This window comes from Hyperolius riggenbachi, chromosome 10 (genome assembly GCF_040937935.1).
Source record: "Hyperolius riggenbachi isolate aHypRig1 chromosome 10, aHypRig1.pri, whole genome shotgun sequence".
Classification (NCBI taxonomy): Eukaryota; Metazoa; Chordata; class Amphibia; order Anura; family Hyperoliidae; genus Hyperolius; species Hyperolius riggenbachi.
In genome coordinates, this window is record NC_090655.1 from 231,273,566 (window position 1) to 231,297,569 (window position 24,004).

Genomic DNA, 24,004 nt, shown 5'->3' on the forward strand with positions numbered 1-24,004 from the left:
TGAACAGAACAGGTATACAGTGGCGGGTCCACTGAACAGAACAGGTATACAGTGGCGGGTCCACTGAACAGAACAGGTATACAGTGGCGGGTTCACAGAACAGGTATGCAGTGGCAGGATCACTGAACACAATAGGTATGCAGTGGCGTGTTCACTAAACAGGTATACAGTGGCGGGTCCACTGAACAGAACAGGTATACAGTGGCGGGTCCACTGAACAGGTATACAGTGGCGGGTCCACTGAACAGAACAGGTATACAGTGGCGGGTCCACTGAACAGAACAGGTATACAGTGGCGGGTTCACAGAACAGGTATGCAGTGGCAGGATCACTGAACACAATAGGTATGCAGTGGCGTGTTCACTAAACAGGTATACAGTGGCGGGTCCACTGAACAGAACAGGTATACAGTGGCGGGTCCACTGAACAGAACAGGTATACAGTGGCGGGTCCACTGAACAGAACAGGTATACAGTGGCGGGTCCACTGAACAGAACAGGTATACAGTGGCGGGTTCACAGAACAGGTATGCAGTGGCAGGATCACTGAACACAATAGGTATGCAGTGGCGTGTTCACTAAACAGGTATACAGTGGCGGGTCCACTGAACAGAACAGGTATACAGTGGCGGGTCCACTGAACAGAACAGGTATACAGTGGCGGGTCCACTGAACAGAACAGGTATACAGTGGCGGGTTCACAGAACAGGTATACAGTGGCGGGTCCACTGAACAGAACAGGTATACAGTGGCGGGTTCACAGAACAGGTATGCAGTGGCAGGATCACTGAACACAATAGGTATGCAGTGGCGTGTTCACTAAACAGGTATACAGTGGCGGGTCCACTGAACAGAACAGGTATACAGTGGCGGGTTCACTGAACAGGTATACAGTGGCGGGTCCACTGAACAGAACAGGTATACAGTGGCGGGTTCACAGAACAGGTATGCAGTGGCAGGTTCACTGAACACAACAGGTATGCAGTGGCGGGTTCACTGAACAGGTATACAGTGGCGGGTCCACTGAACAGAACAGGTATACAGTGGTGGGTCCACTGAACAGAACAGGTATACAGTGGTGGGTTCACAGAACAGGTATGCAGTGGCAGGATCACTGAACAGGTATGCAGTGGCAGGATCACTGAACAGGTATGGAGTGGCAGGATCACAGTACAGGTATGCAGTGGGCTGAGGGCTCACTGAACAGAACAGGTATGCACTATGCAGTGGCAGGATCACTGAACAGGTATGGAGTGGCAGGATCACAGTACAGGTATGCAGTGGGCTGAGGGCTCACTGAACAGAACAGGTATGCAGTGGCAGGATCACTGAACAGGTATGCAGTGGCAGGATCACTGAACAGGTATGCAGTGGCAGGATCACAGTACAGGTATGCAGTGGGCTGAGGGCTCACTGAACAGAACAGGTATGCAGCCAGGAAGAAGTTAAGCCTAACTAATCTTTCCCTATATGAGAGACTGCAGCAGCTCGCCCTACTCTCACTAATGCAGGCACACGAGTGGCCGTAATGGCCGCCGCTGCCTGCCTTATATAAGGGGGGGTGGGGCTCCAGGGGCTAGTGTAGCCTAATTGGCTACACTGGGCCTGCTGACTGTGATGTAGAGGGTCAAAGTTGACCCTCAGTGCATTATGGGGCGAACCGAACTTCTTCCGCAAAAGCGAACCGTTCGGCCCAACTCTAGTTATTTGAACCCCTGTAAATCTGGTTTGCAGAGATGTAGGGACCCCATCTTTGGAATCCAAGTCTAACAATATGTCTTCTACCTGCATGAGACATTTCGTGAAATTCAGACGTTGCTTAAGGCCATGGCTGAGATTTATGTACGTCACCATCACTACCATTGAAATAGCCCAAATAAACAGGTTTTTGTGACCCTAGGCTATGACCTCTTCGGCCTAGGACTGCATTGAACGCGACCCACGCATTGTGCGCATTCTGGACAACACCAATTACTGGGTTTATACCCTTTTGGATCCACGGTACAAACACAATGTTCCAAAACTGCTTGAAGAAAGAGTCCGACAGGTCAAAATGGAAGAATACCAGCAGGCCCTTGTGGAGACTTTAAAGAGGAGATTGACATCCTCCCCCTCCTCTAGCCAGTTGTTCGCCGACAGACTGACTTCCGCAAACCCAGGACGACCAGGAGGGCAGCAAACAACACAAGCCGCAGCTAGTGCCCAAAAGGGAATGGTATCGGCAGTGTCCTTGGAGTGGGAAAATTTTCTGACACCTATGCAGCAGCACACAGAACAGCAAGCGTGCAGATCCACCATCAACACCAATCGCCTGGAGAAGATGGTCAAGGACTACATGTCAGATGCCATAGCTGTGTTGAACAATCCATCTGCACCCTTCAACTATTGGGTATCGAAGCTAGACACCTGGCACAAACTGGCAATGTACGCAATAGAGGTGCTGGCTTGCCCGGCAGCCAGCGTTATGCAGGAACGCTGTTTCAGTGCTGCCGGAGGCATTGTCACAGATCGGCGTATCCTCCTCTCCACAGAAAATGCAGACCGTCTGACTCAAATTAAAATGAATCAATCCTGGATTGGAAACGACTACGCAACACTCCCGGACCCCAACCAAGTAACATGAACATCTGTGATGGGTTAGCGTTTCCGGTCCCTGTTTATTGAACCTCTCATCTGTATTACATTTATGACTGCATGGCGACAAAACGCAAATTGCTATCCGCACGCTTCTTGTCCTCATGCAAGGCCTGGGTTGTTGTGTCTCAAAGCGTGGCCTTCTCCTCCTGCGCCACCCTCCTCCTGTTCCATCACGTGTGCTGCTGCTGGGTTAGCGTTACCGGTCCCTTTTCCTGGAACCTCTTATATGTATTACATTTATGACTGCATGCCGACAAAAAGCATGTTACCTGTGCAAAGAAAACAGACATTTCCCGCATTTAAAAGACAGTTTTCCCTTTGAAACTTTAAAATCGATTTTCTCAAAAACTATAAGCTCTTTTTGCTAATTTTTTTTCCTCTTGTACCCACTCCCAAGGTGCATATACCCTGTAAATTTGGGGTATGTAGCATATAAGGAGGCTTTACAAAGCACGAAAGTTCGGTTCCCCATTGACTTCCATTATGTTCGGAGTTCGGCTCAAACACCCGAACATCGCGGCCATGTTCGGCCCGAACCCGAACATCTAGATGTTCGCCCAACACTACACGTGACCCGTTCGGCCAATCACAGCGCTAGCCGAACGTTCGGGTAACGTTCGGCCATGCGCTCTTAGTTCGGCCATATGGCCGAACAGTTTGGCCGAACACCATCAGGTGTACCCGAACATCACCCGAACAGGGTGATGTTCTGCAGAACCCGAACAGTGGCGAACACTGTTCGCCCAACACTAGCACATATATGGAATGGGCATGTGCCTTTTGTTTTGTTGTTGCAGCTGCAGGGAAGCCAGAAAAATTAGGCAGGCATGTACACGCACCAGAAAAATTAGTATAGCGGCCGCTGCTAGCAGCAGCCTTAAAAAATCAGGAATCCACCTGGAGTCCTGGTGGACCATGTTGGTGGTGGCGGAGGTGGCGGAGAAGGTAGTCAAGCGGCCTGCAGGCAGAGATGCTATGTGGGGACCGACTTAGTCTTGGGGCAGGCCTGAGCGTGCTTTGCAGACCATGTGGTCAGATGGTCCCTTGACCCAACGCTGTGTGCCAGAGATGTCACCACTTGCCTTTCAACTTCACGGTACAGTTTAGGTATGGCCTTTTTTGAGAAAAAAATTGCAGCCTGGTATCTTCCACTGCGGTGTGTGGCTTTGCTTTTGTGTGCTGCTTTTCCTCATGTGGGTCATCCCATTGCAGTTTGTGCTTTGTAATCATGTGCCTTCGTAAGGTAGTTGTCCCTACGCAGGTATTGGTCTTTCCATGGCTCAATTTTCAGTGGCAGAGAGTACAGATGGCATTGCTCTCATCTGAGGCAGACACACACAAAAATGTCCACACACCGCTGAGCCCTGGGATGATGGCACTTTGGTGGTGGCGGCCGACTGAGTGTTAATTAGGGTGCCAGAATCAGAGCAGGAGGAGGAAGATATGTCACGCTTCCGTACGGAAGCTGAGAAAGATGAGGTGTTCTGTGTTAAATAGTCAACTACGTCCTGACAATATTGGGGGTTGATGGCACGTGCCTTCTTCTGAACACTGTACTTTGGTTGAGGGCCGCACGAAATCACGGCAGCGCGACTTTGAACAGACCTGACAGGTGGCCTGTCTCTGGTAGAGATGTCGCGAACCTCCGAATTTCGGTTCGCCAACCTCCACGAAAGGTTCAGTTTGCGAAAAAGTTCGCGAACCGCAATAGACTTCAATGGGGAGGCGAACTTTGAAAAATAGAAAAAACGCCTAGAAAAATGATAGAAAACATGTTTCAAAGGCTCTAATACCTAGAGGCAGACATGATTGAGTGAAATACACATCAAATGTCCCGTCCACCCTCCTCCCTCCATCCTCCTCCCTTCTCCCTCCTCCCTCCACCCTCCTCCCTCCTCCCTCCACCCTCCAACCTCCTCACTCCACCCTCTTCCCTCCACCCTCCACCCTCCTCCTAGATTCATCTCTCTCTCTCTCTCTCTCTCTCTCTCTCTCTCTCTCTCTCTCTCTCTCTCTCTCTAGTAGGGATGGTCACCGCTTTCCGCGGAATTGTATTTTTGAGCATAAATGGATTGAGCATAAATGGTACATGCTAGGCTGGCTTCAGCATGTAGTGTTGGTGAGAGAGAGAGAGAGAGAGAGAGATGAATCTACCTGGCTATCTGGGGTTCTCTTTGGACAACTATTGAACACAAAAGACAAGGCCATGTCTGGATACATATCCGTAGGCAGTGGCTGCATAGTGTAATGGTTAAGGGCTCTGCCTCTGACACAGGAGACCAGGGTTTGAATCTCGTCTCTGTCTGTTCAGTAAGCCAGCACCTATTCAGTAGGAGACCTTAGGCAAGTCTTCCTAACACTGCTATCTTGTCTAATTTTTCTCTTGGCAACTGTTGAACACAAAATACAAGGCCCTGTCTGGCTACATATCTGTAAGCAGTGGCTGCATGGTGTAATGGTTAAGGGCTCTGCCTCTGACACAGGAGACCAGGGTTTGAATCTCGTCTCTGTCTGTTCAGTAAGCCAGCACCTATTCAGTAGGAGACCTTAGGCAAGTCTTCCTAATGCTGCTATCTTGTCTAATTTTTCTCTTGGATTAAGCATAAATGGTAAATGCTAGGCCAGCTTCAGTTTTTACTGTTGTGGTACAGCGGTTAAGGTACTTGCCCACCACACAGTGAGACCTGGGTTCAATTCTCAGCTATGGATGGTATGTAAACTGGCTTTTGAAATAATATAATTCTCTGGCAGATGAGACCCTCCTCCCACCGTTAGGAGGGAATGGGCAGAAGGGTGGAGGGTAGAAGGTAGAGGGTGGAGCCCACAAGAGCCTAATTAAAATCTCCCTAGCAGAGTGTGTAGAAGCTGTCCCTTAACTAATTAGTATAGGCAGATGAGTGAGTCAAATGGCTCAAGGACCTTGCCTTGTATAAGGGGGGGTGGGGCTCCACCAGTGAGTGCAGTCTGATTGACAATATTACACACTGATTGACATATTGGGGGGATGAAGTGAAAGGTATGCACTGACGTGAACAAGTATGCAGTGACTGCTGGTACAACAATGTGCGGTTACACAGGTGCAGTAACTGGTATTACAAATGTGCAGCTGCCTGTCACCAGGGATGAGCAGAAACTACGCCAGTGCAAATTTACGCATCATAGTTCGCATCTACGCATTATAGTTCATAGGTGAAGTTTTAAAACTACACTTACGAATTTACGCGTAGCGAAGTACCGCTACGTGTAGCCTACGCCCACTATGCATAGTTGACATGTGTATTGCGTAGTGAACTACAAATGCGTTACTTGCGGCTAATTTTTCGCATGCGGTTTATGCTTACGCATTGGAAAGGGAAATGTACGCATAGAAGAGTTCACGGTATAAGCATTTAAAGAGGAATTCATGCGTAAAATTTTCTGCATGTGGGCATAAGCATCCGCATACACTATGCTTTGCGCTACACGTAATTGCGTATTTTAACGTATAGTCTACGAAATGCATACGAAGCGAATATTTGATTTCGCAGCCGTAGTTTGGCGAAGCGTAATAGCGTAAAACTACGCGTAGTTCTAGCGTAGCGAAGTTGGCTGACTACGACCATCCCTGCCTGTCACACACACATACAGGTACCCTGAACAGGTGCAATGACTGGTGGTATTAATAATGAGTGTGCTCACGTAGGTATAGGTAGGTAGGTGCACTGAACAGTGAACAGGTGCAGTGATTGCGATTACAAATGTGTAGCTGCCTGTCACACACACATGTAGTCACTGAATGTGCTGGGCCTGGCAGTGGCACACTAGGAAATAGGAATTAAGGTGCCAAAGGCCAGCTGCAACTGACTGACAGGGCTGTATATAATGCAAGTGGGCCACACAAAAAAAAATAGATCACAAGAACAGCTCTCAAAAGAGCTGTTGAGGGGTGCTTTTTTTAGCAATAATAATTAGCAAGGAGCAAGCTAACAAGCCTACAAGAGCCTAACTAAGCTTTCCCTAATGTCTCTGCAGCAACCTCTCCCTTGTTTAATTACTGCAGGCACACGAGTGAGTCCAATGCTTGACGCTGCCTGCCTTTTAAGGGGGGGTGGGGCTCCAGGAGGGAGTGTAGCCTGATTGGCTACAATGTGCCTGCTGACTGACAAACTTGACCCTAATGATGCACTACGGGGGTGAATCGACCTTCCGCAAAAGTTTGCGGTTCTCCGCGATCACGAACCACGGAAGTTCGCCGGGAACCGTTCGCCGGTGAACAGTTCGGGCCATCTCTAGCGCCGATCAGTTGTGATTCCTCTAATAGTCTATGGTGGCGCCAGCCGTCGCCCAAATCTAGCAGCGCTGAAAAGCACTGCTCCGGGGTTTGAGGAAGAACAGGACGGCTTGAGTCACAAAGCCGGGATAACTCTTATCTTATCATGGTCGCGCTGGAGTTTTGTGCACTCTATAACGCGCATAACGCAAAGATTCACAATTGCACGCAAAACGTTACACACATTAGAGCGCATGCAAAACGCTAGCGTGACCATGATAAGAGTTATCACGGCTTTGTGAATCAAGCCCAGTGTGTGTCCTGGCAATTCATTGGAAATTCCCTGCAGGCAAGTGAACATTAATTAGCCATATAATTTATCAACAACCGTCTCTAATTCCCAACTAGGTCAGAATGATCATAGAAAATTAGAAATCAAATGACATTTAGAAACACAAAAGCAAATATTTCTGTATATATCACTATATGATGTTGATGCACATTCTCATAATATAGGCAAATAATCGTTGGACAGCTCCTATGTGTGAGAAGCTCATCCTAATGGCAGACAGCAGAGAGCTCATCCTGTGCTAGCATCCGGGACATTTCTCAGGATAATATACCCCTCCAGGGGTCAGTAGCCCCCCAACCCCGTATAATGTGTGGCGGGGATCCCCTCCTTCATATTGCGGGGGGGCAGTGACAGGAGACCCCGTATATTAGACATGTTACCCCCTGATAATGATGGAGACAGAGGAGATCGGGGGAGCAGGAAGCGGAGCAGGTCACATTACAGCGGGATTTCCCGGCCACTGTCGCCGCTCAGAGGCCCCCCGTGAGTGTAATGGGGGAGGGGAGACCCCTGCCAGCCGGGCGGCCGCACACAGGGGGCGCACCGCTACTTTCCGGGGGGAATAAATCCACTTTTCTCCCGGCGAGGAAACACAAGCAGAGAGTCGAGGAGTGACAGCTGTATGGAGGGGAGGAGCGGCTGAGAGTCCGGATCCCACCAATAGGTAGACGGGACGCGCTACTGTCAGCAGCCAATGGCAGCGCAGCCGGAGAGAGTATATAAGCGCTCACTGGCGGCCACTTGCAGAGTTACACTTTGTAATATAACTAGGAAGATGGCAGAGACCGCCCCAGCAGCAGCCCCTCCCGCAGCGGAGCCCGCCGCCAAGAAGAAGCAGACTAAGAAGGCGGCAGCCGGAGGAGGAGCCAAGAAAGGCAGCAAGAAGCCTTCCGGCCCCGCCGTGTCCGAGCTCATCCTCAAGGCCGTGTCCGCCTCCAAAGAGCGCAGCGGGGTCTCCCTGGCCGCCCTGAAGAAGGCTCTGGCTGCCGGAGGCTACGATGTGGAGAAGAATAACAGCCGCCTCAAGCTGGCCATCAAGGGCTTGCTGACAAAGGGCAGCCTCGTCCATGTCAAAGGCACCGGCGCCTCCGGATCCTTCAAGGTCAGCAAGAAGGAGGCAGCCGGCAAAGAGCACAAGAAGCCGGCGGCGGCCAAGAAGAAGCCAGCGGCTGCCGCCAAGCCTAAGAAGCCGGCTACTGCCAGGAAGCCCAAAGCCGCCAAGTCCCCGAAGAAGCCTAAGAAAGCCCCCAGCGCCGCCAAGAAGAGCCCCGCTAAGAAGGCGGCCAAGAAACCGGCGGCAGCTGCTGCCAAGAAGCCCAAAGCTGCCGCTAAGCCCAAGAAAGCCGCCAAGAGCCCCGCTAAGAAGGCAGCCAAGCCTAAGGCCGCCAAAAGCCCGGCAAAGAAGGCAGCAAAGCCCAAGAAGGCCGCTCCTAAGAAGAAATAAGCTGCAGCTTATCACTCCATAGACCCAAAGGCTCTTTTCAGAGCCACCCACATGTACACTGAAGGGCTGCGATGCTTATTATAAATACCACTGATTACTTCTATTTGAAAGTCCTACCATCAGTAGGTTACCCCGTTCCCCTTTGTGCAGTGTTAGTGACTCCCTAGTAATGTTCTGCTCTTCCAGTGGATGTGGAAGGCGGACATACACGCTGAGGGGGATCGCATAAAATCGGGTGAAGTGGGGGATTGCTTTATTCTGTAAATTCAAAATTTTGGTTGCGCTTAATCTACCTTCGGGTTCTCCAGAAATGGAAGTTTCACCATCATGTCTCGCATGCATATTGCTACAGTCACAATTATAGACATGCAGTTAGTGTTAAACGAAATAATGTAATGCTTTCCTCCCCTCTGATTACCTGTGACTGATGGTACATATTCTACTATCTTGCCTTAATAAATCTAAACCTATGGACCATAGGTCCGGCTGATTAAAAAGAAAAGGAGCCAGAATTTGCAGCAGCGGAACTCTAGGGGCACAACTCGAGTATCCCCGATTAGTTTTTACTGGCAGGGTGTAGATATTCTGAGATGAGCGGCCTGTTCTAAATTCGGGTACATTTCTGCCCGGCTAGCAGCTATCCCTGCAGTGTCTGTAACCGGTGTGATAGCGGCACTACTGTATGGGGAATATGGGGGCGGCTCTGATCTAAACTACAGAATTGCCGGGTGCCCACAACGTGTCTGTGAATGTACAGGGATCCATCTGTACTTATTGTTTCAAAAAATGCCACTAAACACGCAGGGCGCAGGCTAAAATCTGCAGTGCACATATGCCCAGGCAGAAGGGTATCTATTCAGCCTACATGGGTAATATAGAAAATAAATAGCGGAGCTAGGTGAAGGGGGAAAAAAAGATGCTTTCCTATGAGAGCGTCACATGCTCATAGTTGCCATACACTCCTCCTGTGCGATATAGTTGCAGTGTGTGTAGCGCGTAGCGGTTACTCTTCGTTAGTGAAGAAAGGAAAATACGAGGTATTTCTGTTCTGGGTCACATGATCAGAGTATAATGGCCTCTTTCTAACACCCGGTGATAAGAGCGGCTGATCTTCCTCATCATATAGCTCTCAGCATTAAGGTTTAATAAGCAGCAAATCCAGCAACTCGTGTGGCGAAGCAGATGTTATAATCTGAAATGAGCCATTATTATAGTCCGCTGCTTTATGGAGGAAAGGAGAAACAAATCTGACTAGCCGATGTTTTCAAATATCCCGCGCCAATGTTACCGGTCTTTCCCGCCATTTTATCGATCTCCAACTATACACTTGTAATGAGATTGAGTCTCTCATAACAATACTTTTAGATTCAATTGTTCACGATTTCCACACCTTGTTCCTATAATAAATATTACCGCCGTCATGTGGTCTCTGCTGCGATCATCTCCCTCCTACACAACACGCATACTGCTATTACAGCTGCATCGATCTTCTGTCCCATCCGCTATATAGAGCGAAGTCAGCTTCCAGACAAAAACCGTCTCCAATTAGAGGCAGTTACCGTCTACTGCAATTATCCCGTGACGTCACCCAATTACCATTGCAACGGTATAATGAAAGCAGCTAGTGATGACGGTAAGGTGAGCGGGGATGATAAAGCAGTTAACAGGCTACGCAGTTTAATGAAAATGCTCTAGAATAGATCTGCTAAGGCTTCCGCTTTCTCTATTGGAATCCCTTTAGAAGCCGCAAAGAAAATATAACAGCACTTTTATGGATAGAGTGGGTGGCCCTGAGAAGGGCCTTTGTGTTGTAGTTGGAATCAGTGTAGTAGCCGGATTAGCCCCCGAAGCCATAGAGAGTGCGTCCCTGGCGCTTGAGGGCGTACACCACATCCATGGCGGTGACCGTCTTCCTCTTGGCGTGCTCGGTGTAGGTGACGGCGTCCCGGATGACGTTCTCCAGGAAAACCTTCAGCACTCCGCGGGTCTCCTCATAGATGAGGCCGGAGATGCGCTTGACACCCCCTCTGCGGGCCAGGCGGCGGATGGCGGGCTTAGTGATGCCCTGGATGTTATCCCGGAGCACCTTCCTGTGCCGCTTGGCGCCTCCTTTCCCGAGTCCCTTCCCGCCCTTTCCTCGGCCAGACATGATTACTATACCGCTTCTTCTCCGCTGTAGAGATGAACTGCTCAGTGCTGCCGCCTCCTCTCCTCTTATACAGTTGAGGCGGACCTGAGGGGAGACTGCACAGAAGGGGGCGGAGCAGATCTTGCAGTTTTTTTATTCATGCGTGTTTGTTGGTTCTTGCGTCCCTTTTAGGCTTTTGCTGTGCAGCCCTGTATGAAAGTAAACCAGTGACTGACTAAATACGTACAAACAGGAAAAGCTTGTTTTACGCATACCTCCAAATAGATTAACAATATATATATATATATATATATATATATATATATATATATATATATATATATATATATATATATATATATATATATATATATATATATATATCACCCCTAAATATTGTCTGTAACCTAAATTAATGTTCAGCGCTGCGTAATATGTTGGCGCTTTACAAATACAGTAAATAGATAAATGTGTGGGATTACAAAAATACCGTTGCTTTGAGATAAACAGAAGGAAGTTTATATCGCGCTTTTCTCACGGCGGAGTCAAAGCGCCAGAGCTGCGGCCTCATAGCCGCTCCACGGAGGACCAGGATCATTAGGGTGCCTTGTACAAAAAAAAAAAAAGTTTTAAGTTACAAATCAGAGCCTAATCAAGTGGTAGATTTTATATGTATCGCTAGCATGTTGTACGCAGGGCTGGGCGAGATCTACACACCGCTATCTGCGACATTACAGCGCTGTATGGAGAATGTGGGGTGGCTCTGAAAAGAGCCTTTGTGGTGCGATATTAGAGTAATATGTGATTATTATGCCCTCTCGCCGCGGATCCTGCGGGCCAGCTGGATGTCTTTGGGCATGATGGTGACCCTCTTGGCGTGGATGGCGCACAGGTTGGTGTCCTCGAAGAGCCCCACCAGATAAGCCTCGCTGGCCTCCTGCAGAGCCATGACGGCCGAGCTCTGGAAGCGCAGGTCAGTCTTGAAGTCCTGGGCGATCTCCCGCACCAGGCGCTGGAAGGGCAGCTTGCGGATCAGCAGCTCGGTGGATTTCTGGTAGCGGCGGATCTCTCGGAGAGCCACTGTACCGGGCCGGTAGCGGTGAGGCTTCTTCACTCCTCCGGTGGCCGGGGCGCTCTTCCGGGCGGCTTTGGTGGCCAGCTGCTTGCGGGGAGCTTTCCCTCCGGTGGACTTGCGGGCGGTCTGCTTGGTTCTGGCCATGCCTGATAATCAGCGTTACTCTGCGAGCTCTGTGTGATCTGATGCCGCCGCTACTCCCATTTATACTGCGCTCTGCCTTCTCATTGGGAGCAGCTCTCCTCACGTACCTCTCTGATTGGCTATTGTGGGGGGGCGGCAGTCGTTACTATTCAAATGTACCTAAATAGTACACTTCAGCGCGAATTCACTTGTGTCCACCACCGAAAACACCATAAAGGTAATACGCTTACCAGATTATCACAGACCTTAACTACAGGGTCTGCAATATGGCTTAATGAGGTCAGCAGCAGGTATCTTCGCAGCCGGCCTCCTCTCCAGACAAGCCGAGCAATCTAATCCTCAATTGCAGTGTTTCACCAAAAATGAGGCATGCAAAGAGACAAACGCACATCTAAGCGTATCTACAGCGATTTTAATATCATTAAAAAAACATAAAAGTTTTTAAAAGTCACTCACATCTGGGCCCTTATGACAGGGACCCACAAGGAAAAACAGCACTTAAAACATAGGACGCCGTCCAGCCACACGTCCGCCTCGTCCGACCGGTTTCACTGTCAGAGTTTCATCAGGGACTAAAAGACAAAGTGGCTGGATATACCCTTTTATAGTATTTACCTTAATTAGGTTGCAAGTGTGCAGGGGAAGCCGCTCCGGAGAACGCCATCAGCACTTCCAGGAAGATGGTGGTGCGCTCCACGCACCATCACTTCCGTTTCCGCCTCCCTATGGGAGCAATACGTATTTCCGGAAATTAGTTACATTCCGTATACAGATACAACCCGTACTTCCGGATGTCTATGTATCCGTATATGGCAAACCTCCAAGTTAGTGGGTGTATATAAAATAAAGGATTACACCAAAAGTTACATTTAAAAACTGCCATCCTGTAAGAATGATCTTTATAAAGTAATCATTCCCTTATTTCTAACTTGAATAAACTCATTATTATTATAACGGCGGAATCGTGGGGATGAACGGCGTCCCATTTACAATATTCAAGGCATTTCTTATCCAACACTGCCATCTCCTGGTGGCATAAATTCATTACATATTGAAAAACATTTCATGTGTAAAATCAGTCCATTTCTTGTCCTACACTACCCTCTACTGGTGATAAAAATTTCATTACATGCTGGAAAAAAGATTACACATTGGAAATTCAATCACTCTCCAATGTACAATCCAACACTCCCATCTAATGGTTAAAAATTATACTGATGAACTCATCCATAACATCATATATTAGAAATAAAACAGTTCAAATCTAACTCAACATTTAATCCTTGTGGTACCATACAATTCAACTCATATATCCATTTCGTCTCTAATTTTGACACTTCTCTTATCTTATTGGAACCTCTCCAATTCCCCAGATATTTCTGGATACCACAGAAAACCAATCCCGAGGGATCTTTATTGTGTTTTATTCTGAAATGGTCAGACACTGAATGTCCCTCAAATCCGTTCTTTATATTATTAATATGTTCCCCCAGACGTTCTTTTAGTTTCCTTTTTGTCCTCCCCACATACTTAAGACCACATGGGCATATGAGTAAATACACTACAAATTTTGAATCACAAGTGATGAATTCTTTAATCTCATAAAAATCTGAAAAAATATTTTGTTTTCTGGGGGTAAGAGTACAAGTGGTGCATGCCACACATTTTCGACACTTAAAAAAACCTTTTTCCCCAAAAAAACTCAACCCTCTATAATGTGGTTGGTCAATGGCACTTCCTGTTATTAAACTTTTTATTGTAGGAGCCCTTCTATAGATAATCTCTGGTCGTTTAGGTAGTAACGGGCCTAAAATGGGATCCTCTCCCAATATGGGCCAATATTTAGTTAAAATTTTCTCCAAGCTTTTATGTTGCACATTATATTCTGTCACAAAGGGGCAGAATAACTCTTTTTTTATTCCTCGTGTTCTTTCTCCTAACAATGTGTTTCTATCAAGGGCTGAAACCTCCCTCTCCACTCTTTCCAAATCGGATTTCTTATACCCCTTTTTCATAAAACTTTCTCTGAGTCTCTTTGCTTCTTCAGAAAAAATATCTGGATTACTACAATTTCTATATAATCTCATGTATTGTCCTTTGGGAACAGCTCTCATCCAACTCTGATGGTGGCAACTTCCCATGGGGATAAAACCATTACGGTCTGTGGGTTTGATGAGAGCTGTTCCCAAAGGACAATACATGAGATTATATAGAAATTGTAGTAATCCAGATATTTTTTCTGAAGAAGCAAAGAGACTCAGAGAAAGTTTTATGAAAAAGGGGTATAAGAAATCCGATTTGGAAAGAGTGGAGAGGGAGGTTTCAGCCCTTGATAGAAACACATTGTTAGGAGAAAGAACACGAGGAATAAAAAAAGAGTTATTCTGCCCCTTTGTGACAGAATATAATGTGCAACATAAAAGCTTGGAGAAAATTTTAACTAAATATTGGCCCATATTGGGAGAGGATCCCATTTTAGGCCCGTTACTACCTAAACGACCAGAGATTATCTATAGAAGGGCTCCTACAATAAAAAGTTTAATAACAGGAAGTGCCATTGACCAACCACATTATAGAGGGTTGAGTTTTTTTGGGGAAAAAGGTTTTTTTAAGTGTCGAAAATGTGTGGCATGCACCACTTGTACTCTTACCCCCAGAAAACAAAATATTTTTTCAGATTTTTATGAGATTAAAGAATTCATCACTTGTGATTCAAAATTTGTAGTGTATTTACTCATATGCCCATGTGGTCTTAAGTATGTGGGGAGGACAAAAAGGAAACTAAAAGAACGTCTGGGGGAACATATTAATAATATAAAGAACGGATTTGAGGGACATTCAGTGTCTGACCATTTCAGAATAAAACACAATAAAGATCCCTCGGGATTGGTTTTCTGTGGTATCCAGAAATATCTGGGGAATTGGAGAGGTTCCAATAAGATAAGAGAAGTGTCAAAATTAGAGACGAAATGGATATATGAGTTGAATTGTATGGTACCACAAGGATTAAATGTTGAGTTAGATTTGAACTGTTTTATTTCTAATATATGATGTTATGGATGAGTTCATCAGTATAATTTTTAACCATTAGATGGGAGTGTTGGATTGTACATTGGAGAGTGATTGAATTTCCAATGTGTAATCTTTTTTCCAGCATGTAATGAAATTTTATCACCAGTAGAGGGTAGTGTAGGACAAGAAATGGACTGATTTTACACATGAAATGTTTTTCAATATGTAATGAATTTATGCCACCAGGAGATGGCAGTGTTGGATAAGAAATGCCTTGAATATTGTAAATGGGACGCCGTTCATCCCCACGATTCCGCCGTTATAATAATAATGAGTTTATTCAAGTTAGAAATAAGGGAATGATTACTTTATAAAGATCATTCTTACAGGATGGCAGTTTTTAAATGTAACTTTTGGTGTAATCCTTTATTTTATATACACCCACTAACTTGGAGGTTTGCCATATACGGATACATAGACATCCGGAAGTACGGGTTGTATCTGTATACGGAATGTAACTAATTTCCGGAAATACGTATTGCTCCCATAGGGAGGCGGAAACGGAAGTGATGGTGCGTGGAGCGCACCACCATCTTCCTGGAAGTGCTGATGGCGTTCTCCGGAGCGGCTTCCCCTGCACACTTGCAACCTAATTAAGGTAAATACTATAAAAGGGTATATCCAGCCACTTTGTCTTTTAGTCCCTGATGAAACTCTGACAGTGAAACCGGTCGGACGAGGCGGACGTGTGGCTGGACGGCGTCCTATGTTTTAAGTGCTGTTTTTCCTTGTGGGTCCCTGTCATAAGGGCCCAGATGTGAGTGACTTTTAAAAACTTTTATGTTTTTTTAATGATATTAAAATCGCTGTAGATACGCTTAGATGTGCGTTTGTCTCTTTGCATGCCTCATTTTTGGTGAAACACTGCAATTGAGGATTAGATTGCTCGGCTTGTCTGGAGAGGAGGCCGGCTGCGAAGATACCTGCTGCTGACCTCATTAAGCCATATTGCAGACCCTGTAGTTAAGGTCTGTGATAATCTGGTAAGCGTATTACCTTTATGGTGTTTTCGGTGGTGGACACAAGTGAATTCGCGCTGAAGTGTACTATTTATGTTAATTGAAGACGTTTTGCTGAGACGTTGGACTTTGGCTGCGATATATGTAGTGTTCCACATGTTAAGATTTGCTTGGCTGCGCTGATATTGTTTTTTTGATTTTATTCAAATGTACCGCCAACACTATCACTTGTTCCAGCAGCCCGCCATTTTAACGCCTATTTGCTTGTCCTATGTATGCAATCGTATAAAAACTGCTAGAAGATGATTATTATTATTATTATTATTATTATTATTATTATTAATAGTAATAATAAAGCAGTGAGGAGGAATAGCGGAATGTCTCTGCAGCCCTTTATACCCACAACACCATTATGTATTTATGTGTATCGGCTCAGGGGAACCTCGCATCTCACATCAGAGAGAGGAAACCGGAGTCAGGATGGAAACAATGTAACAGATGATAGAAATAGATACAATGTTTGGGATGTTGCTGCTCTTCATGTATCTATTCCGTGTGCTGCAGCCGGCTGGGGAGCTACACGGCACTCGTTACTGCAGATCAGCCGGGCTGAGGATCCCTGTCCAGCATCAGCCGCCAGTTATAGGAAGTGATCGCAATGCTGCAGATCTATTCCGAAATACCTATTATTTCAATAGACATCTGGATGGTCGGTTACTGATAATTATTATTTAGTATTTATTATAGCGCCGACATCTTCCACAGCGCTGTACCGAGTATATTGTCATATAACACTAACTGTCCCTCAGAGGAGCTCACAATCTAGTCCCTACCACAGTCCTATGTCTATGAATGTATCGTGTAGTGTATGTATGTATGTATGTATAGTGTCTAGGGCCAATTGTAGGCGGAAGCCATTTAACTTATCTGTGTGTTTTTGGGACGTGGGAGGAAACCGGAGTGGCCGTAGGAAACCCCACACAGACACAGGGAGACGTGAGTTTGACATACAACAAACTCCTTGCAGATGTTGACCTGGCTGGGATTCCAACCGAGGACCCAGCGATGCAAGGCAAGAGCGCTAACCACTATGCTGCTTAGTGATAAGCTTTGTTTTGGAGATTAATTATGGGGACTCGGTTATCTCTGTGATTCTATCCCTGAAAGATCCTCTGGATCTCGGAGGATGCCGGGATTGCTTATTGGAAGGAATCACGCCATGTTTATCCATCAGCCAGCCTGGGCTGCTAGAGGAATCTCCCCGCAATACAAGCCGTCCCCTACTTACAAACATGTTCCGTTCCAGGAGGTTGTAAGTTGAGTCCTGCGCTAAACATGGATACAGGATTTACTATTACTAAGACAACGCTGTCTGGATTTGGACATATAGTTACAGTATATACAAGTGTGCTTTTAAAGTGATTTAACCTACTTCAGTTTATGTATAATGAAATCTTCCATCAACTAAACCACTTCGTATTTATGCCACAGTAGAGCAATACAATCATTCACTTCGTTCACTGTTCTCCCCATACACTGGAAACGGGTTGATGTGTTTTGGGGGTGACCATGGCATCTTCAAATGTAAGAGGTCTGCTGTGTTAAAACTACTTTTGAAAACGTCCTTCTAAACGCTGCAGGTAATTTGTTCAGTCTCATCTCATTAGAAAAGCAGGAGTTACTACTCAGGACAGTCGGCAACTAGCAGTCAATCACATTTTACGGATGATCTCCACAAGGAAGTAAAAGAGAATCCCTTATACGCATTAGAGACACGTGTTGGGCAGTGGGCACTACATTCCGTAGTCTGCCGGGTTCATTCACTTTTAAACAGAACCGCACAAAAACTTCAGGGATCAGGAGAAACCACCATACAAAATGTATGAATGAATTTCCTGTTTGAGTGGCGTTAACAGTGGAGACAAACTCCCAGTTTGTCACTAAGAAGCACAGAAGCAATAGCATATAACAGCTCTGTAATGAATGTGTGGGTGGCTCTTAGAAGAGCCTTTGGGTTATGATCGGTATCGGAAAGATTACTTGGCGCTGGTGCACTTGGTGACGGCCTTGGTGCCCTCGGACACGGCGTGCTTGGCCAGCTCTCCCGGCAGCAGCAGGCGGACGGCGGTCTGGATCTCCCGGGAGGTGATGGTGTGGCGCTTGTTGTAATGAGCCAGGCGGGAAGCTTCCCCGGCGATGCGCTCGAAGATGTCATTGACGAAGGAGTTCATGATGCTCATGGCCTTGGAGGAGATGCCGGTGTCGGGGTGCACCTGCTTCAGCACCTTGTACACCTAGATGGCGTAGCTCTCCTTCCTGGTCTTCCTGCGCTTCTTGCCATCCTTCTTCAGAGTCTTGCTCACCGCTTTCTTAGAGCCCTTTTTGGGCGCCGGGGCGGACTTGGCTGGTTCAGGCATTGCTGCGGAATCTCAGTAACTCTGCAGAGTAGTGTTGTCCGGATCATGAACGATTCGGATCTTTGATCCGAATCTATTTTATGAGTCGATCATCCGAATCATCAAAATGAGTGATTCGGATCGCAAAAGGGGCGGGGCCAGGAGCGACACGCCCCCTCTAAGCGGGCAGCGGGGTCTTGGAAGCAGAGCAGAGATGGATCGCTCTGTTGGATGGGAGTCAGCCTTGCAGGGAGACAGGTAGATGAGAGAGAGGGGACATGGGTGCCACTGCCAGATATGTGTAGAGCACACATACTGGCTATAACGTGCTGCGTGCTCATTATAGGCTGGCTGTTCAGTAGTGCTGCACAGTGATCACATGGGAAGCTTTTGGCTCAGCACAGCTCAGTAACTTTGCACAGTGTGATTGAAAGGCAATATAATCCTCCTGCACTCGGCACTAAACAGCTGTACTTATCTTCTGGGAATGCTTTCTTTCACTGTGCGACCTTTTCTTTCAAAGTGTACAGATGAACATATAGGTGAAATATATGTGAAGCATATGACTGTGGGTATTACGTGCAAACATTTCTGCTCTCTGCTCGTCCCTCCTCCCTTCTCTGTCCACTCCCTGCCCTCTGTCCATCTTCTCCCCTTCTCTCTGTGTCCACTCCCTCCCCTTCTCCTGTCCACAGACCTGTCCTGCTGTTCATTTCACCCCCAATGCTTCCGGTAGTAAAATGATCCGAGATTCGGATCAAAAATCCGGATCTCTTCAATGATCCGATTCGAATCATCCGGATCATTGAAAAAATCCGAACTTCCCATCTCTACTGCAGAGTGCGGAGACACAATGAGGCGCAGCGCCTCCTCCCCTCCTTATATAGGCGGCCTATGCTAATCAGGCTGCAGCGCTTCTCTCTACACTATTGGGCAGCGTCACTGGCTGATGATTTCCTTCCCTCTCACTGGCTGGAGACGCGCCGTGTGCAAAACACATTACTGAGAACCAGAAGATAATACTGGATGGTGGCTTCAGTGCAGAGGAACGCCCAGAGTTTGCTAATTGGTGAAATGCTGGTCCTCCATTCCATTGGCTGAATCGGACAGGAGCCAATCAGGAGACAGCGCGGGGCGGGCAGCAGAGTATATAGGGCAGGAGGAGGGGGTGAAGGCGACTATTTCTGCATTAGTCTATCTAATACTACAATTCATCATGTCCGGAAGAGGCAAACAAGGCGGCAAGGCTCGTGCCAAGGCCAAGACTCGCTCCTCCCGGGCCGGGCTGCAGTTCCCAGTCGGCCGTGTTCACCGTCTGCTGAGGAAGGGCAACTATGCGGAGCGGGTGGGGGCCGGAGCTCCGGTCTATCTGGCCGCAGTGCTGGAGTATCTGACCGCTGAGATCCTGGAGCTGGCTGGTAACGCCGCCCGGGACAACAAGAAGACCCGCATCATCCCCCGCCACCTGCAGCTGGCCGTGCGCAACGACGAGGAGCTCAACAAGCTGCTGGGTGGGGTGACCATCGCCCAGGGGGGCGTCCTGCCCAACATCCAGGCCGTGCTGCTGCCCAAGAAGACCGAGAGCCACAAGGCCGCCAAGACCAAGTAACTCCCTGCAGCGAAAGATATTCCACAGAACCCAAAGGCTCTTTTCAGAGCCACCCACACTGTCTGCTAAAGCGCTTAATAACCCGGTATAGTTTAAACCATTTCTATTTACGTTTTCATATCCACCTACAAGAACAAAGAAAGATAAGCGTGCACCTTCCGTCTTCTCACAGTTCACTGGCGTGTTGCAGCAGACTCTACACATAAACACACGCTGGACATTTCATATCTACCTAAGTAATTATTGCCTACCAGTGACGGATTATAAATATCAAGCTACACGCTCAATTAATTGCAGGAACAATACTAGGGGGTTAATTAACATACTACAGTAAAGTCCCGTATCAGCCCAATGTAGCCGTTCAGAGGAATCCTGATAGTGACACTAAGTTCCATATAAAATACCACTAGTCGCTTCCTTCTGATTCACACGCAGGTTGCCAAAGCAGCTTCTATAGACCTGTAATGTATGTAGGAGACAAGTTGCACAAAACACTTGTATAACAAGCATGCAGTGGGTGTTTCAAGTATCCTTCATGTACTGTATATAGTGATGGGGATGTCTCTATTTAGGATACATCTTCCCCTGACGGCTTCTGTTATTAGAAATCAAACTTTTTTTTTATTTTATTTTTTTACAATTAATGTAGGTTTTATTTAAAATCACCAAGTAGTACAGACAATATTTATCTGCACACTAAATGCCTGATTCAGTATGGAGAGTAATATTCTGGCCGTGCTATTGGCTCATGGGAGAAGCTCCTGTAGCTGTGATTGGTGGAGGCAGAGCAGTTGTAATTTTCAAATTTGCCGCCGAATTTCCCCGGAACAGTCGGGATGGATGTGCAGATCTGTGTTGTGGCATTATGTGATGCTGTACCGGAAGCTGCCCCGTAATATTCAGCATTTCCCCGGCTGTGCTGCTCCCTGCAATGCCAGCTCAGAGTTCCGCTATAAGAGATACGGGAGGTTTGTAATTATATTGCAACAATGCCATTTTACTAAAAGGGGAGGGGGGATCCTGGAGGGATAGATAGATCATCCTTGTATGTCCATTGTGGGATGAACAGTGCAGTACCTATATTTAGGAGTGATACTTATACTGGTGTCTGTGGGGACAAAAACGAATTACTGCAAATATAAACTCTGATCTGTGTGTAGACATGCAAAGTATTACAGGCTGAGAAACCAGAATAACCAACACTTCCAAAACATTATCTGTATACAAGAGATTTTAGCATTTATGCCAAATCTGCCTGTGGCTCCGCCCTCTTCAGCGCAGTCTCCCCTCAGGTCCGCTCAGACTGTATAAGAGGAGAGAAGGAGGCAGCACTGATCAGTTGTTCGTCTCTACGTCGGAGAAGAAGTAGCATCGTAATCATGTCTGGCCGAGGAAAGGGCGGGAAGGGACTCGGGAAAGGAGGTGCCAAGCGGCACAGGAAGGTGCTCCGGGATAACATCCAGGGCATCACTAAGCCCTAGAGATGGGAAGTTCGGATCTTTTCAATGATCCGGATGATTCGAATCGGATCATTGAAAAGATCCGGATCTTTGATCCGAATCTCGGATCATTTTACTAGGGAAGCATTCGGGGGTGAAATGACTAGCAGGACAGGAGAAGGGGAGGGGGTGGACACTAGTGTTGGGCGAACATCTAGATGTTCGGGTTCGGGCCGAACATGGCCGCGATGTTCGGGTGTTCGACCTGAACTCCGAACATAATGGAAGTCAATGGGGACCCGAACTTTTGTGGTTTGTAAAGCCTCCTTACATGCTACATACCCCAAATTTACAGGGTATGTGCACCTTGGGAGTGGGTACAAGAGGAAAAAAAAATTTAGCAAAAAGAGCTTATAGTTTTTGAGAAAATCGATTTTAAAGTTTCAAAGGGAAAACTGTCTTTTAAATGCGGGAAATGTCTGTTTTCTTTGCACAGGTAACATGCTTTTTGTCGGCATGCAGTCATAAATGTAATACATATAAGAGGTTCCAGGAAAAGGGACCGGTAATGCTAACCCAGCAGCAGCACACGTGATGGAACAGGAGGAGGGTGGCGCAGGAGGAGAAGGCCACGCTTTGAGACACAACAACCCAGGCCTTGCATGAGGACAAGAAGCGTGCGGATAGCATGCTTTGTACCACCATGCAGTCATAAATGTAATAAAGATAAGTGGTTCAATAAACAGGGACCACGCGGCAACGCTAACCCAGCAGCAGCACACGTGATGGAACAGGAGGAGGCGCAGGAGGAGAAGGCCACGCTTTGTGAGACACAACAACCCAGGCCTTGCATGAGGACAAAAAGCGTGCGGATAGCATGCTTTGTACCGCCATGTAGTCATAAATGTAATAAAGATAAGAGGTTCCATAAACAGGGACCGGCAACGGTAACCCAGCAGCAGCAGCACACGTGATGGAACAGGAGGAGGCGCAGGAGGAGAAGGCCACGCTTTGTGAGACACAACAACCCAGGCCTTGCATGAGGACAAAAAGCGTGCGGATATAGCAGCAATGCTTTTTGCCGCCATGCAGTCATAAATGTAATACAGATGAGAGGTTCAATAAACAGGGACCGGAAACGCTAAACCATCCCAGATGTTCATCGGTCATGTTACTTGGTTGGGGTCCAGGAGTGTTGCGTAGTCGTTTCCAATCCAGGATTGATTCATTTTAATTTGAGTCAGACGGTCTGCATTTTCTGTGGAGAGGCGGATACGCGGATCTGTGATGATGCCTCCGGCAGCACTGAAACAGCGTTCCGACATAACGCTGGCTGCCGGGCAAGCCAGCACCTCTATTGCGTACATTGCCAGTTCGTGCCAGGTGTCTAGCTTCATGCCCGGTTTCAGGTCCAGCGGTGCCAGCCACAAATCCGTCTGTTCCTTTATTCCCCTCCAAATTTCCTCCCCTGTGTGCTGCTTATCCCCAAGGCAGATCAGCTTCAGCAACGCTTGCTGACGCATGCCAACAGCTGTGCTGCACTGCTTCCACGATCCTACTGCTGCTGGTGCTGGGTTAGCATTTCCGGATGAGGTACAGCTTTGAGATGCGTTGGAGGAGAAGGAGTCAGAGAGGTAGGTGCTGCTGTTGTTATCCAGCTGTTTGCGGCGTGGGCAACACCCGCGCCGTAGCAGGTGAGGAATCGCTGCCAGGCTCCACAAGGTTCACCCAGTGCGCGGTAAGGGAGATGTATCGACCCTGGCCGAACGCACTCGTCCAGGTGTCAGTGGTGAGGTGAACCTTGCAGGCAACGGCATTCTTCAAGCTTCGGGTTATTTAGCTGACCACGTGCTCATGCAACTCAGGCACTGCTGGGAACCACGTAACGTGGGATGGCCACTGACATCATGCCCTTGAAGCTGTTTGTCTCCACCACTCGATATGGCAGCATTTCGCAGGCCAGAAGCTTGGCTATGCTGGCTGGCTGTTACTGCCACGGCCCGGGGGTCATTTGCTGGCAATTTCCTCTTGTGCTCAAACATCTCAGAGACAGACAACTCAACCGTAGCGCTGCACACCGAAGGGCTGTTGGTTGTTGTGTTTGATGAACACTGGGAGACCTCAAGAGCACTAGTCCGGAAAGTGACAGTGTCAGCATCGTCTGATGTTTGTGAATGTTGTGAACCACGCAATGGCTGGGCTACTGCTGCTGCTGAGGCGGGTCTGGTGGTGAGTCTGGTGAACCCAAGGGAGGCAGTGTTGCTGGTGGTACCCTGTCCTGCCGCGTTTGCCCACAGAGTGGGATGTTTGGATAGAATGTGGCGGCTCATGCTGGTGGTGGAGAGGTTGTTAATACTTTTCCCCCTGCTCAGGCGGGTCTTGCACACCTTGCAAATCGCCATGGTAACATCCTCAGTGCAGTCTTCAAAGAAAGCCCAGACTTTAACTGGCTGAGGACTCGGACCTCGTGCGTGATGTGCTGGTGCTGCTTAACCCACTGC

At 47.5% G+C, this 24,004-nt stretch overlaps 5 protein-coding genes across 8 annotated transcripts in view; 3 read left to right on the forward strand and 2 right to left on the reverse strand.

Annotated features, from left to right (window-relative positions):
- The first annotated feature begins 3,911 nt into the window (after window positions 1-3,911).
- On the forward strand, window positions 3,912-8,697 carry LOC137536423 (histone H1A-like). Of its 4 annotated transcripts, none has more exons than XM_068258621.1 (2): window positions 3,912-3,936; window positions 8,035-8,697. In XM_068258621.1, the coding sequence occupies exons 1-2, from the start codon at window positions 3,912-3,914 to the stop codon at window positions 8,679-8,681; spliced, it is 672 nt and encodes a 223-aa protein (XP_068114722.1). In that variant the 3' UTR covers window positions 8,682-8,697. The 4 variants fall into 4 exon arrangements, with proteins under 4 accessions (XP_068114722.1, XP_068114725.1, XP_068114723.1 ...); XM_068258622.1 differs by lacking the exon at window positions 3,912-3,936 and having other exon boundaries at window positions 8,013-8,087; window positions 8,121-8,697; XM_068258623.1 differs by lacking the exon at window positions 3,912-3,936 and having other exon boundaries at window positions 8,013-8,060; window positions 8,121-8,697.
- Window positions 8,698-10,462: 1,765 nt separating this feature from the next.
- Window positions 10,463-10,830, reverse strand: LOC137536424 (histone H4). Its single transcript, XM_068258625.1, has one exon. It carries the CDS (start codon window positions 10,828-10,830, stop codon window positions 10,519-10,521), a length of 312 nt encoding a protein of 103 aa, XP_068114726.1. The 3' UTR covers window positions 10,463-10,518.
- Window positions 10,831-11,617: 787 nt separating this feature from the next.
- LOC137536425 (histone H3) lies at window positions 11,618-12,028 on the reverse strand. Its single transcript, XM_068258626.1, has one exon. It carries the CDS (start codon window positions 12,026-12,028, stop codon window positions 11,618-11,620), a length of 411 nt encoding a protein of 136 aa, XP_068114727.1.
- A 3,534-nt stretch (window positions 12,029-15,562) lies between these two features.
- Window positions 15,563-24,004, forward strand: part of LOC137534764 (zinc finger protein 84-like) — a 253,689-nt gene continuing 245,247 nt past the window's right edge. The window contains exon 1 of the mRNA XM_068256401.1: window positions 15,563-15,698. The gene's annotated coding sequence lies outside the window, so the exon portion shown is untranslated. The remainder of the gene's footprint in view (window positions 15,699-24,004) is intronic.
- LOC137536427 (histone H2A type 2-B-like) lies at window positions 19,672-20,064 on the forward strand. The gene has a single exon (XM_068258627.1). The coding sequence runs from the start codon at window positions 19,672-19,674 to the stop codon at window positions 20,062-20,064; it is 393 nt and encodes a 130-aa protein (XP_068114728.1).